The sequence below is a fragment of the Onychostruthus taczanowskii genome, unplaced genomic scaffold, assembly GCF_017590055.1.
Source record: "Onychostruthus taczanowskii isolate IOZ18803 unplaced genomic scaffold, ASM1759005v1 scaffold11, whole genome shotgun sequence".
Lineage (NCBI taxonomy): Eukaryota > Metazoa > Chordata > Aves > Passeriformes > Passeridae > Onychostruthus > Onychostruthus taczanowskii.
Window position 1 is genome coordinate 12962841 of NW_024497629.1, and position 15250 is coordinate 12978090.

A 15250-nucleotide genomic window follows, 5' to 3' on the forward strand; every position below is an offset into this window, starting at 1 on the left:
AATTCGCAGGATACCAATATGGAATATTCCTATATTTTGAGACCTTTTATTGTTGCAAGCTGTCAGCTGGTGAGGCAGAAAATTTCAGGAACTCCAAGAATGATGTCAGACAGGGAATATATTGAAAAGCAGATACAACATAAAATTTTACCCATATAAGATGCAGACACCATTCACAAGAGCATTATTTCAACAACTGTATAAAGAGACCACTTGGTAAAAAGTGCAGTGCTGCTTATATCAGCTAAAATGAATAATACAGCTGAAAAATTTGCTATACTTTCATTAGCTGCACACTGAATAACACTTTCAAATATAATGGGAAGAACTATATGGTCAAATACCCATCTTTTAGGTATGAGAGCTCTACACAGAAGACTTACTAGATTCTGTTAAAAAATGATGATAGAAATTTTATCTCTGGGAAGGTCTTTTGTCTCTTGTTATTTGCTCATATGAAGTGGCATGACTGGAGCTTAATGGGCAATATGAGAAGGCAACTGCAGTGCTTATTTCTGTTGCTCTGTTTTAGGAAGATTTTATATCCACCTATAGGCCAATGCCTACCTAATATGTCATTATTACCAGGTTGTTAATACCCAGGACTGGCACTTGTGGCAAAAGACCTCTCATCAGAAAAAGGTATTATATCTATCTATCTATCTATCTATCTATCTATCTATCTAAATTAATAATGTGCTATGGGGATTTCAGAAGAAGATTCTGCTTGAAGCACTCCAAAATCATTGATATAAAGAGACATTTTTGAAAAAAGACTCTGTAGGCACAATATTTTACTTTTCTGTTCCAGTCTGCACGAAAATATTAATGAATACATATATTATTTCCAAGCATCAAACTGAAGTACACAGCAGAAAAGGCTGGAGCACTTGACACAGTCTGTGTTCTTCAGGTTTTGTAGAAACTGTTCTAGGAAACAAGCCCATTCACAATGGCAAGGACAGGTTGGAAGAGACAGATCACCAACAATTTAATTTGTTCTTTTCCTTTCTACGTATCACTAAGACTACTGTGATGACTCCATCAGTGTCCTCCTGGACTGCCCTGTCCCCATAGAAAGGAGGTCAAGTGGGGAACCCTGTGCTGACTCGTGTCCTGTGTGGGCATCTTTCCTTCTGCAGGACCTGGACGCTGACAGCATTAAATTTGATGGGAGTAACTCTCTAGGGTAGGACACAGTTAAGAGCTGGGCAGAGCTGCCAATGTCACACCTCCTCGTGTTCCCAATAAGAGCCTTGGGGGTAACTAAGCTGAGCACTGCCCGAGTGTGACGGTGTCGCTTCCTCTCCATCTTTCGGCTTCACTGACCAATAGCATTACAAGGTTAAATTCCTGGTACGAACTCCACTTGTTAGCCTGAGTCTGTGCCCATGGGCTAAGAGTAGTTGGGCTCAGCCCTGCAGTTACCAAGGGGTGCTATGTGCCTTATACTGCTTCAGACAGAAATGGGCAAAAATGGGTCAACCAATTATTATCCACAGTAATGTCCATAACAATGGCCACATCAGCAAATCCCATGGAATGTAGGGGCACCAACAGGCTCAGTATCATGACACATCATCAAAATCACCAATTAAGACAAAAATCACTGGTCTTCACTCAAGGGGACTAGTCACCTTTACTTAACCCAGAAAAAGAACGTATGTAAATGATAAATTTTATGTTTGATATAATACAACATATATCAAATATATATATTTGATAAATAGCCATGACTAAATGTGCATGAGCCTATCTAGTCCCCACACTCAAACCACAACAGACTATGACCTTAATAGATAACAGATTAGTCCTTAAACATAAAAAGTTAAAAACAAGAAGATAGGAAAAAGTGAACAAAGAGAACAAGTGAACAAGTTTGGAAAAGGTGAACAAAGAGAACAAAGAAATAATTTCAGCATTGTTTACAGGATTTTTTAAAAAATAAATTTATTCCTACTTCTAAATTTGCAGCTGGTATTTATTGGAAGAAGTAGTCTCAGAAGATCTCCTTACTTGTTGAAAGCAAGATGTCAAATTAACTACAGATACTACAGGGCAGGTTTGCTATAAAAAAAAAATGCAGAGTTTGCCATCCAGGCCCTTGGGAAACATACAGGGGAAAGGAAAAAGCAAAACAAGTGCAATAATAAGACTTAAAAAAGAAGCCTGTAACCTGTCCACATGGATGCAGGAAGAAAGTCTGATAGCTGAAGGGATAAGAAGATAAATTTGTCCTGGTTTCACTTGGGATAGAGTTAGCTTTCTTCTCAAAACTTAACGTATCAGCCATATGTTCCTTTTCTTAGCAACTCTTGACAGATACCATGAGCAATTTATGAGATAGGAAATGACTGAAGAAACAGATCTTGTAAGAATGTGAGACCCATTAAAATGTATCATAAAAGGCAGATATCCGCTGGTTGTTACACATCCCAAAAGAAGAAAAGAGGATGTGGTGAGCAAGGATATGTTGAAATTCTTCTGGAAATTTTCTCCTCAAGATGGGGAGTTCCCATGATGAGGGCTTTCTCAGCTCACAGCCTCCACCTCTCCAAACATTGAGCTTCCTCAGCAAATTGTTTAACAGGTATTTAGCATTTTGTCAAATAGATAGCTCCACTTCTGCTCATACAACCCCCACTTCTCACTTATTGGCAGCAAAATTCCACCTACCCAGTGGCTGCAGGCTGCTGTGCACCTGCTGGCTGATTGTGGCAGGACAGCTACGCCCCCTGCTCTACCACAGACAGCTGGTGCATATAGAAGAGATAACCCAGGGGATAAAAGGCCCAGCAAGAGGTCATCTCTGGTGCCAAAAGGGCTCAGACCTCAGCTAAGAATCAACATAGTCTGGAGAGCAGATGTGGGAAGGGATAAAAATATTCTTGACTAATAGACACTGTTTTACTATTAGAAACTATAAACTACACACAAAATATGACAGAGGCAGAAGCCTCTTACACCCTGAAGCATTTGAGACTTCTACCTGGAGTTGGGATGCAAATCCATGGTTACTTCCCTCTGGGGAATGAGGGAAAGGACCTTGATGTGTGCTCCACCAACAATTGCATGGTAAGATACAGTGAATCCTAAGCTATTTTATTTCTTCACTAGCTGTAACATTAAATAGGTACACCTACTAGTAGATTCTCTTTTTATCCTTATTCCTGTTCAGTATTAGTTTAAGTGTTATATCTGTTAGTTTTTTTCTATTAAATGAATAATTCATTCTATAATAGATTGAATCAGCCATCATTAAAGAACTTGCAGACAAGAGTGGGTTTTGGGGTGCTGAACACCTCAGTAAAGCTACTGCTTGCTGCCAGAGGCCTGGGGAAAAGGCAAGGACTTATCTAAACCCCTACTTCTATTCATAACACTGACTTTTCTTGTAGAAGTATGGATTTAAAAGTACAATAGGGGCTGCACTTGCCAAAATTATTTCCGGATGGAATTCAAAAGAAACACCATACAGGAGAGCAGGTATGTGCAGCACACTAACAAAACATGGTGCCAGATTATGGTTAACCACTAAGTCTAACAATACAGGCATCTACATGACAAGGCTAGAACCAGACAATCTCATGTTAATATGTAAAGATATATAATAGATCATACAGCACACCAGATGAACTGCAATACCAACACCTAGGACTGGAACAGAGATTTGTTCTTCCAGTATATGGCAGTCAGGATCAAAGAATACTTGACTATAAACCAGAAAGCACTGAGTTGACTGCTGCTTCCTTACTCACTGCTGTTACTACTTATGTATGTCCTGACTATATTAAAAAATGAGTGCAGCATGAGGAAAAGGTAAACGTAACACAATTAGCCACAGTCTGACTGAACACGCCATGTCTGCATTTCTACAAGTCCTTAATACAGTCCTCTCAGAGAACTGTAACCATAATCATCTTATCATTAGCCACATAAACAACCAAAGACTGCTTTGAAAAATAATGAAACAACTATTCTATAAAACTACACTGGGGGTAGGGTCTGAATTGAAGAACTTTATTGAGAGTAGGATTTACTATACTGTTGGTTATGCCTGGTTTCCAGGAAAAGCTTTTTTTTCATGGGTGTCTGTACAAACTTTAGTTACAAGAGTGGATCATTTTTAACAGCCTTCTATATTCTTAGAAACAGTTGCATCATTTAAAAAGACAGTATAACTCATTAAGTGGAAAAAATATTGACATAATGTAAATGTAAGTCAAGAAAACTTCAAGAAAGAGAGGGAAAGACACAAATTAGTACTCCATGGTAACACTTGTTCTCCACTTCCATGAAGTGTCTACCTATTCCTATAAGGAATAGGTAGACAAAAATCAAAATATTATTTTGAATGTGATAGTTTGAAGCTTAAGTTCTTGCACTGTACAAGTTCTCACCTTCTCCTAAAAGGGCAGGAAGAATGCAGTAAAAATTAATTAAGACATGTCAGTTGATGTTCAGTTTTGTATAAAGTCAAAGTAGATCTTTTCATGTACTAAAACAGACCTGGGACATCTGCAGATTAAATATAATATTTTATTAGTTTACATTATAATCTTACTGTAAATGTTATATTATCTTATTACTGTAGGTAAAAGTTGGTGGGGTTTTTTTTGCTTGTGTAGGTTTTTTTGTCGGTTATTTTGGAGTTTTTTAAGGGGAAAGTGTATTTTTTGGTGAATTTCTGTGGAGTTTTTTAGACAAAAATGAAGTCACTCATTTTATTTACAAACCCAGCCAAGCTAAGGGAGGATTCTACAACAAAATCCCAAAACAAAACAACAAAAAAGCCCAAACAATTTTTCTCACAGGTGCACAAAGAAAAAGTATTAGAGGCAAATCACAACTTGCAAGGAAGGGAATTCCAGCTGAGCATAACAATAGGAAAGAACTTCACATGGTTAAACACCCAGAGCTTCCCAGCATCTCCATCCTTGGAGACATTCTAAACATGAATGGGCAAAGCAACTTGGAAGCTATTACCACCTTCAGCAGTGGGTTGAATTAGATAACCTCAAGAGGTCCCTTTCAAAATAAATTATTACATGATTTACTCTAGTTAAGATGACTGATAAAGCCCATGGTGTTTTATTCCTCTGAGGGAAGGAATCATATTAATGTGTTTGAATGAAAAACAGTCTCAGTATGACTTCAGAATAATCCTTAGGTGCTCCTCCACTGAGTTGTCAAATATTCAGTTTGGGACAGGAGCTTTTCCTGGCAAGTGGTGTGAAAAGACCCCAGACTCTTCTCAGATACAAATTACATAATGCAGATTATCTAAAAATATAGTTACTATTAACACCTATAAGGCCCTGTGTCAAGATATGGTAATACTTTTCCCATTGAAAATTAGCTGATTACTTTCAATTTAAATGGCATCCTGTAACAACAAATTATAGCTAAATTCTGCCAGAATACAGATTTTCTCTGAGTAATGCCAATCTGCATTCAACTTTGCACAGCATTTCACAGCTACAGTGAAGATGAACAACAGAGGCTGAGCCCATCAATATCCCAAATACTGATCCTGGAAAGCCTCATGCTACCATCACAGTCAGACAGTTTGCTCCTAACTGCTGAAAGCTTCAAAATGCTACAAGATCTCGCACAATGTCTAAGCTACAATTTACCAGTCCTGACGCTGTCATAACTTCAAGTGTAATAGATTTATTTAAATTTCAATTAAAGGACACATATATTTATGTATATGTGTGGCTTATCAAAGTTGTGGTGCCTTTCTTTTATCTTGTTGGTATGAGTACTCACCCTTAGATGGACTCTTTCCATGTTTCAGGATGAGATTGTTTTTCAGGGATATTCAAAGTGTTCTTTGCATTCTTCTGTTCTATTTAGCAGCCTTTTTTAAAGCTACTTATTCTTTCTATCTTTAATAATAAAGTTTTCTTATCATACTGAAGAATACTCTTATTTATTTTGTGGTGCAAACTTCTAACTGTTCTCAGATTGGCAGCAAGACAAGCATTATGATCTGTCATAATAAAGTTCCTAAGGAATTACTTGATAGCTATCTTCTAAGTATCTAGGTCAGCTTTCCAGAGCATGAAAAACAAATAACAAATGGTTAAATAATATATTTTCTCCATACAACTGATCTTAGCTTAAAAAGGAAGACTCTTAATCATTCACTTGCTGCTTAAAATAAGATAGAAATTGTTCATTATTAGCTTTAAAAAAAATAAAAAACAAACCAAAAAACAAACAATTTTGGACTAAAATACCACACCAGCAATGGTGGAACAGTCACTGAGCAAACTGCAATATTAGCAGTACTTGAGACAGAAATTTCCTTGTTTTAAAAAAAACCCAAAAACTTCTAGATTTTTTTGCAAATCTGTTCCCTAGAGGTTTTCTAAGGTAACATTTTTCTGTGTCATTATTAGCATCTGAGTTATAAAGGAAAAGCCATAGAAATCTCATCAGGGATTTGAACAGTACTTTCAGACACTGTTTCTATTTTTTAAACAACAAAATAACTAATCTTGCTGCTTTTCTTCCTTATTCACCTACTTTAATTCATTCTCAGACACAGCTTGTGAAGCTGGAACATCGAGTATCAAGCATACAAAGGTTTTTGTTATACTGTTTCTATTAGACTCAAATAGGGATCTGAGGAGCCCTCTTCCAATCAAGATGCCATCCACCTGCATTCAAAAACTCTTTGCCTGACCCCTCACCAATTCAGAGAAAATTTATCACTGTGAGAAGGACCAATTTCGATTAAAAAAAAAAAAACAACAAAAAAACAAAACAAAAAACAGAAGGATTTCTGTTCTTTTTTTTTTTTTACAAAAATAAAATACAAAATAAATGAAAGAAAATGCTTATGAAAAGAGGAGAGCATAAAACTGCGGACTGTCAACAGGAGAGGGAGGAAGCAATATACATGGATGAAAACCAAAGAATATTAAGGATGAGGTACTCTATGTCAGATTAAATTAATTTTAGCAGGTAAAGTGAGAAAGAGTCAAAGTACAGTAATATCTTCATGAAGTTTAAAAATTAATGCCTTTCTTTTTATCCTTTAACTAAAATTGATCCCTCTCTGTCTGTCATGCAATTAATTTATTTCTGTGGGTATTGTTTCACTTTAAATCTGGAGGGAAAAATATCTTCTGTAAAAATACCTGACAGATAGGGAAATCTGTTTATTTATTTTTAATTCACCATTTCTGTCAATACTTTTGTGCTTGGATTCTATGAGTGTGCACCAATTCAGAGAATCACAGAATGAGTCAGTTTGGAAAGAACCACAGTGGGTCATCTGGTGCAATCCCCCTGCTCAAGCAGGGTCATCCCACAGCACATGGCACAGGATTGTGTCCAGACAGTTCTTTAATGTCTCCAAGGAAGGAGACTCCACAACCCCTCAGTGCAATCTGTTCCAGTGCATGCGTACCTTCCTAGGGGGATACTGTGAGAGACAGTGACAAAAGCCTTACTGAAGTTGGAGTTCAGGTGTCATCCATCCAGGTATCTGTTTCATCAAAGAGGGCAATCAGGTTGGTCAATCTTGATTTACTTTTAGTGAATCCATGCTGACTATTCCTGGTCACTTGCTTGTCATCCATGTACATAGAGATGGCCTGCAAAATGAGGCATCCAATCACCCTTCCAGGGATTGAGGTGAGGCTGACTGGCTGGTAGTTCTGTGGATCCTCCTCCTTTCCCTTTTTGAAGACTGGGGTGGCATTTGTTTTTTTTCAGTCCTCAGGCATCTCTCCTGATTGCAACAACCTTTCAGGGATGATCATGAGCAGCCTTGTGGTATTTAGCATCCCTCTCATCACTTGTGGATGCATCCCGTCCAGGCCCCTGGACTTCTGGATGTCAGGTTTACCTAGGTGTTCTCTAACCCCATTCTCCTTGACCAAGGGAAAGTCTGTCTTCCAACAGTCCTTTTTCCTGGTTTCTTGGGTCAGAGATTCCAGAGGTCTCAACTTACCAGTGAAGACCAGTGCAAAGGCAGCTTTCAGTAATTCTGCCTTCTCTGTATCCTCTGTTATGAGGGTCCCCTCTCCATGTAGTAACGGGCTCACATTTTCCTTAGATTTCCTTTTGTTACTGATGTATTTAAAAAAACTTTTCTTTTAAATACATCCCTTGCCCTTGACAACCTTGGCCAGATTTGATTCCAGGTGGAACTTGGCCTTCATTTCATTTGTAGTCTAACAACCTCTCTACATTACTTCCAAGTGGTCTGACTGCTTCCATCTCCTCTGCATTTCCTGCTTACACTTGAGTAAGTGTAATGACAGGAGTTTCTTTTTATCCATGCAAGTCTCATGACCTCTTTGCTCAATTCTTTGCTCACTGGGGTGGTTTGTTCTTGAGTCTGGAGAAAGCGATCCTTCAAATTAACCAACTCTCTGGAACCCTTCCTCCCTGAAAGCCCCATTCCCACGGGATTCTTCCAAGAAGATCCCCTGAAGAGGCTAAAGGTTGTTCTTTAGTCCGGAGGAGGCTGAAGGTTACAATTTACTTGCTGCCCTGCTTCTCCTTGTTCTACACTAAACTTCACAATCTCATGGTCACTGCAGCCTAAGCTGCCCCCAGCCTCCACATCTCCAACAAGGCTTTCCCTGTTTTCTAGTGAAAGGTCAAGGAGCACACCATTTCTTGTGGGAACCTCCACTATCCGTGTCAGGGAGCTGCCATCAATGCTTTCCAGGTTCCTCCCATCCTGTTTGTGCTTCGCAGTGCTGCTTCTCCAGCCATGCCGGGGTGGTTGAAGTCCCCCCAAGAACTGGAGCCTGCAGCTGTGGGGCTGCTCTGCGCCGCCTGTACAAGGCCTCGTCCACTCCCTCCTCCTGACCAGGAGCCTGCAGCAGCCACCCTCACCAGTGGCACTCTTGCTACTCTGCCCTTTTACCCTAACTCATAAGCTCTCAATTTGCTTATTCATCCACCCCAAGACAGAGCATGATACATTCCAAGTGTTTTCTCACATAGAGGGCAGCTCCACCACTGTGATTCTGATGCATTTACATACATCCTTTATCCTTGAAAGCTGAACACCCCAAATGTTACACCAAGTCATGAAGACTTGCTTAGAACACCACAATTTGCCAAGTCTGAAAATCTTGATGGAACAATTGCAAGTTTAGGACACAAATATAAATTACATAAATATTTATAAATATTTCTATAGACAATTATTCTCATAAGTGTAATATTATATTAAAAAACACTGCAAAATACTTCCCTAATTAGCTCCACATCTAGAAGGATTTTTAGAGATACTTAAAAGCAGCTTGCCTCCTGTGAAAAAAATTGAATACCAAAAAAAACCCAGCTGATTTTACATTATTTTGTCTATATACACCTTGAATTTCAAAAACCATGTTTTTCTGTCATTACTCTCTCATCAAGTCCAAGATTGCAAGAAGTGAAATGGACTGAACTATCATTAAATTACAGTAAGGCAGGTATAAAACTTCTCATCAAAGGTGAAGGTTTCTCAATGCTTAAAAGTAGCACTTAAATGAATGGCAGATGACAAAATATGAAACAGGAATAGACCTAGATGATGGTAGTAAAAGGCATTTTATAGTAAGACTCTTTTATGCTTGGATATAATCTCTGTTGCTGAAAGTCCAACTCATCACAGCAGCTTTAGTGATCACTGATATCTTTGCCAGTCCTCAGTCTAGCATTCAGAATATACCAGACTAGCAGAGCTAAATATGCACAGCTGCAAATCCTTTCCCCACTGTTCCTCAGGATTAACCTATCTGTAAAAGGGATGCTGGAAGCAAATGCATCCCACAAATGCTGTCCCATGTAAATTGCTGAAGAAAAAGTATTACCACAAGTAGAAACAGAACTTTCCTTTTCAATAATTTTCCATTCAAATATCCCACCTAAGAGGGAAAGTCATTCTACACCAAGTTTTTTCCTCCTCCCATGCATTTGAGGTGAGTACAAAAAGAAGGCAAAAGCTATTTCTATTTTTGTCGAAAATTAACTAATTTGATGAATGGCCATGTGTAAAATAAAGATTAACTAGGAGTACCTGAGAATGAAAAAGTACAGAGAAAGGAGAATAAATCAGTAAGACAATGTGATCATTTATGACTGCTATAGCATTGGCTTTCAGGTTAAATTTTTCCATTAATATTTTGAATCATATAGAACAGGGATGAAAACTATTCTCTTTTACCACCTGAAATATAAAGCATTTATCTCTGGAATTTCTGTCACGTAACTGTAATTGTAAAACTTGCCAAACTCAGCACTAGACAAATACCAGCTATTTCAGCCTGATTTCAAATTCTGCTCTTGAGCTCCTATGTACTAGAAATTTATATAAGTTTAAAAAATATCTTCACGTTACACTCAATTTGCATTCATATTAAATGCTAATTGTCCAGAAGTTTTTATTTGGTTCAAAGTATAATGCAGAAAAAGTGAATATGGCCATGAAAACAGTCTAATTCATTTTTCTCATTAGAGTTTGACAACCGAATCCTGTGAAGACTGCAGATAACACTTTCAGAAAGGGACCTTGAGGAGATCTTGTAAGGGACACAGAAAAAATAGATCAGACACTTAAATTTTAGTTTTCAGACGGTTCAGTGAGAAAACTTAGGGAAAATAAGGACAATGTTAACAATGTTTCCAAGGAAAGGGCATGAGCTTGGCATGACTGCCCACTCTTATTTCTCAATAGTATGAGGTAGGAGAAATCCCTTCTGAATGGGTGTCATACCTAGAGCCACGTAATACTTTGCAACCCTTACCTAAATTATCATCTGAATTATACTTGAAATTCACTTACTTTTACACATTAACACTACCTCTACAACCAAGATAAACTGTCTTTCTTGCCACAGTCCTGGGAATCACTTCTTTCTAGGCTCTATCCGTTATTGTGATCACTACTGGTGATGAACCACAACCATGAAACTTGATTCATTTTATATGCAGAGGATGGATATCCCAGCTATGCCTCCTCTGCAAGATCTATTACTTTCCAGAATTTATTTCAAAATTTGGTTGCTTAAATATTATCAAAGCTTGTATTCCTGCCCTGTCTTCCACCAGGAAATACTATTTAGGGTATCCATAAAATGTAGGAGCAAAAGGCATCAAAATCAGCCCAAATCTTGATACTAAAAGGAAGAGGCAGACTTGGGTTGTTCAGAGAGGGTTTTTGTACTGTTTTAGGTTGGAGATTGAGAATGTTGGGTGGGGGGTGTCCTGCTGTATTTTGGGTCTTGATCAATACATACACAGATTTGATACAGTATTTTCTCAGATGTACCAAGCTTGTGTTAACTCAATCGAGAAGTAACCTGGGACTATGTAGGATAGAATTTTGATTCTTCTTCTATGAGATTCATACACAAGGCATTTGAACACATCGAGTCCATAGCAATCATGTATAATTACATGCACAGACGCTATATACTGAAGTCTCATTATATTTTACTATGAGTCTTGCAACTTATCAGCATTACCAGCAATGCCTGCTAAAAAAAAATACAACTGTGTTTTCTCAGTGAAGCAGAAAGTATATGCAAAGCTGATGAATGAGGCTTATACTTATCTCAGCAAACCAACCTCAAGTGGACATGCCTGTCACCGATCAACCTTTTAAAACATTTTAAAGAGCAAGTCATGTTCCACAGAATTCCATGGACAAGTACTTAATGCTTTGAATTACTAAAAGCTATTTCAAATTATTTTATCTGTGATACTAAACAATTTATATAAATATTTACTGCAGCAGGAATTAAATATTTACATATTATAGAGGCAGACTCTCTAACATACTCACATATACACACACAAATACCCGTTATATGCTTTTGCTTCTAATTCTTAGCAGACTATCACAAACCCACTTGATGTCCCCAAGTGCCAGATTTTAAGTTTACAGGATGCAATACAGCAAGCAGACAGAAATACTCTCCCTTGGCCCACTCTGAGGAGGCTGCCATGAATTGTGCACTCTAAGAAACACCAGCAAAGTTCATGAAATTGATTTTACAGTGTTAAATTAAGCACATGTATTCCAAATTCAAGAACACTGTTTATATGAGGAAATGAAATACATTACTTAGGGATGTTGATAACTTAGACACCCTTGCTGTACTGCTTATGCAAAACATCACCAGTTTATCTAATGACATTACCAAATGGTCACACAGAAGGTTCCTCTATAGCTTAGAGGCACCACAGGCTTTGAAAATGCAGCATAACTGAATCTTGGTTAAAAAAAGCACGCCAGACGTGCTGGCGCTGATTAAGCTCCATCTGTGCCTGAAAGAGAATTACAGTGAAATAAGTGCCCATCAAGTGTTCTCTCAGTCAGCTCAATGCCCTTGATCAGACATTCTGTCTGATACACAAATGAAGAAAACTTTGGTGTATCAATTTACTCTTCAAATGCTTTCACTGGGAAACACTTTTTCCTTTTTTTCTCTTAATTTAATGGCCTAGCAATATTTGGTGGAAGAATGCCTTAATTTTGGTATTTATAGACGTTTTTTCTTCTATTAAGATTATAAATGCCGTAATAAAGTATGTATAGCACTGGTCAGAAATGCAGTTTTTATATTTATGAATGTAGGTATGCACAGAAGACCCAACAACTGATAATTACTTGTATTTCTGTTACCCAATAAAATCTCTTGCACTCCAATACAATAAGGTGTCCTCTGCAGAAGACATTAAAGTGTGCAGCCAAAAGCACAGAGATATAGAAGCACTTACATTTGCACTGTGATCACTTCCACTAACACAGACGACATCTTGTTTTTGAATTGTTAATACCTCTTTTGTAAGCTTCAGTCGGATGTCATAAGCATTTTCAGATACTTCATCATACAACAATGCAATACCAGTTTTAGTCTGCAAAAAAGAAAGGCATACACAAAAATTTAAGAATATGAACATTTCATAATGGTGAATAACAAGCTCTATGCCATTCAATAAATAAAAAGCATACAAATGAGCCTTATTTACAGAAAGCGGAAAACTGGTATGCTTTTCAGTCTTCAAATTGATTAGACTTAAAAAGCCTCTTTTGTACTGGAAAGTACAGGATAAGTGGTCTTTGAAGTAGACATTAATATGCAAAGAGCAAAAAAAAGTACAAAATTTTCTCCATTATATTGTTACATAAAGAAGTGTTGCCAATTAATGATGTCCTGTTTGCCTTTATTTATACAAAGATTTATGAAAATGTATTAGAAAGAGATAGGTATGTATAAATGTAAGTGAACACATTTTCCATTTTTGGCAAGAAGTGGGGAAGTGAAATATTGTTCCTGTCTTGAAGATGTTCATTCCAATCTGACAGAAAAAGAACTGTGCCCCTCATAAAAGTTGCCATTAAGATACAGAGTTCTGTTACAGTAGAAAACTATGTTTTCACATTGTAAAACGTAATCAAACCCAGTTGTAACAGAATTTATTTTGCTTAGGATAAGGTGAGCATGTATTTCTTAAGTTACATCATCACTGGACTAATAACTAGTAAACTCCATAGGATAGCCAACTATTTGGTATAAACAATGTTTTCTCCATTACAAGTAGAAAAAAAGCTTTATTTTAATTTCTGGCTTATTCCCTTAAATTTCCCACTATTCAGTCAGATATTTCCTTCTCCAAACAAAAACTGTGGTATTAGGACCGCTTATAGGTATTTGTTAAAATATGCACACAAATGAAATTTCAGATCTTTACATTCACTGCACAGAAGATAAAAACACCTGTTCTGAGTGGTCATATTTAAAAGTACTATTTGCTTGTTAATTTATAATGTATATTACAGCACCATCACAGCACTGCACTTTATGTAAGTGAGGAAAAATCAAGCATGATTTAAGTTTTAGCTGCAGCATTTGTTTTTAAATGAAGATTTAAAATCAAGTTGTTCACCTATGTTTTCTTAAATGGTAGACTATATAAAAAAACAGAGTAATGGAATTAAAGAAAAAATGTGTCCTGTGTACTGAATGAAAGCTTAAGGGATTTAAAAATAAAATTAAACATGAAAAATTAGCTTCAGAATATTTTCATTTCTATAAAATTAGGGAGAAAGGTCTGTAGTGATTGTCAATAAACTTTTCGGTCTTTAAAAACAGGATCAGGTTAAGCTTAAAGCACTTAAAATTAGTGTAGCTCTATGCTGCAACTGAATGTCAAAACCCCCCTTACAGTAGAAGTAGAAAATGCAATCTAGACAGCAATTAAATGTAGGTCACTTCTGCCATTTAAGACACTGAGATATCCTAAGACATCTGAGCATGTAAAAGTGACAAAGGATTTTTAGGATATCCAGGTCTTTTGCTAGCTGGAGGCAAGACCAGATTTCCATGTTTATAATGAGATACTAACATTGGTCATGTCAGCAGACATCCACATGTAGGTATCTTCAGCCTGTCATGGATGTCACAAAAGGTTTACAGTGCAGAAATCACAGAACAGCTTGGGTCTTTAAAATCATCTACTTCCAACTCCTTGGAAGAACACCTTCCACTAAACCAGGTTGCTCAAAGCTCAAGGTCCAACCTGAGCACTTCCAGGAATCGGACATCCACAGCTTCTCTGAGCAGCCTGTTCAAGTTCCTCACTACCCTCACAGTGAAGAATTTCTTTCTAATATGGAACTTAAACCTATGCTTTTTCAGTTTAAAGCCATTCTGCCCTGTCCCATTACTACACACCCTGTGTGGATGTAGTGTGGGAAGACAAATCTATTCAGTGTTTGCTGGGTATGTCTAAGGGAAAGAAAATTCAGTCATGGTATAAAGCCTTAATCATTCTCGCTTGTTTGGAATCCAACATTTCTTTATTTTTCCAAGACTTTGAGTCTTTTCACATTTTCAGCATGTGTGAATGTCTTAGCAATACATTTTTGTGAATGACAACACATAAAAACTATGCAGTACCATATGCCTAAAAGCCATGCTACTAGCAGGAAGTATTTCCAAACAGTAGAACTACAGACTTGAAAACCCACTGTCCCTGAGTTTTGCTGTTGTTCAGATGTTGAGCATCACTGTCCCACCTGGACTGGTGACTTTTGCTGTGTACCAGAGCATGCTTTACAGGAACGCTGCAAGAATGGAGCTCTGGAGCATTTTATACAGCTTACACCCAGAACAATTCTCTTGCTAGAAATTGTTACATACGTTTAGAAGAATCCGCATGAAAAAAACTCTGAACTTTAGTTTGTAACAGATGATCAGGTAACAAATGAAATAAGCAGAGT

At 37.4% G+C, this 15250-nt stretch overlaps 1 protein-coding gene across 1 annotated transcript in view; it reads right to left on the bottom strand.

Annotated features, from left to right (window-relative positions):
• SNTG2 (syntrophin gamma 2) overlaps positions 1 to 15250 on the bottom strand; it is a 209788-nt gene that overhangs the window by 110059 nt on the left and 84479 nt on the right. Inside the window, exon 2 of the mRNA XM_041419899.1 lies at positions 12745 to 12882. Within this exon, the coding sequence (XP_041275833.1) occupies positions 12745 to 12882 (138 nt within the window). The remainder of the gene's footprint in view (positions 1 to 12744; positions 12883 to 15250) is intronic.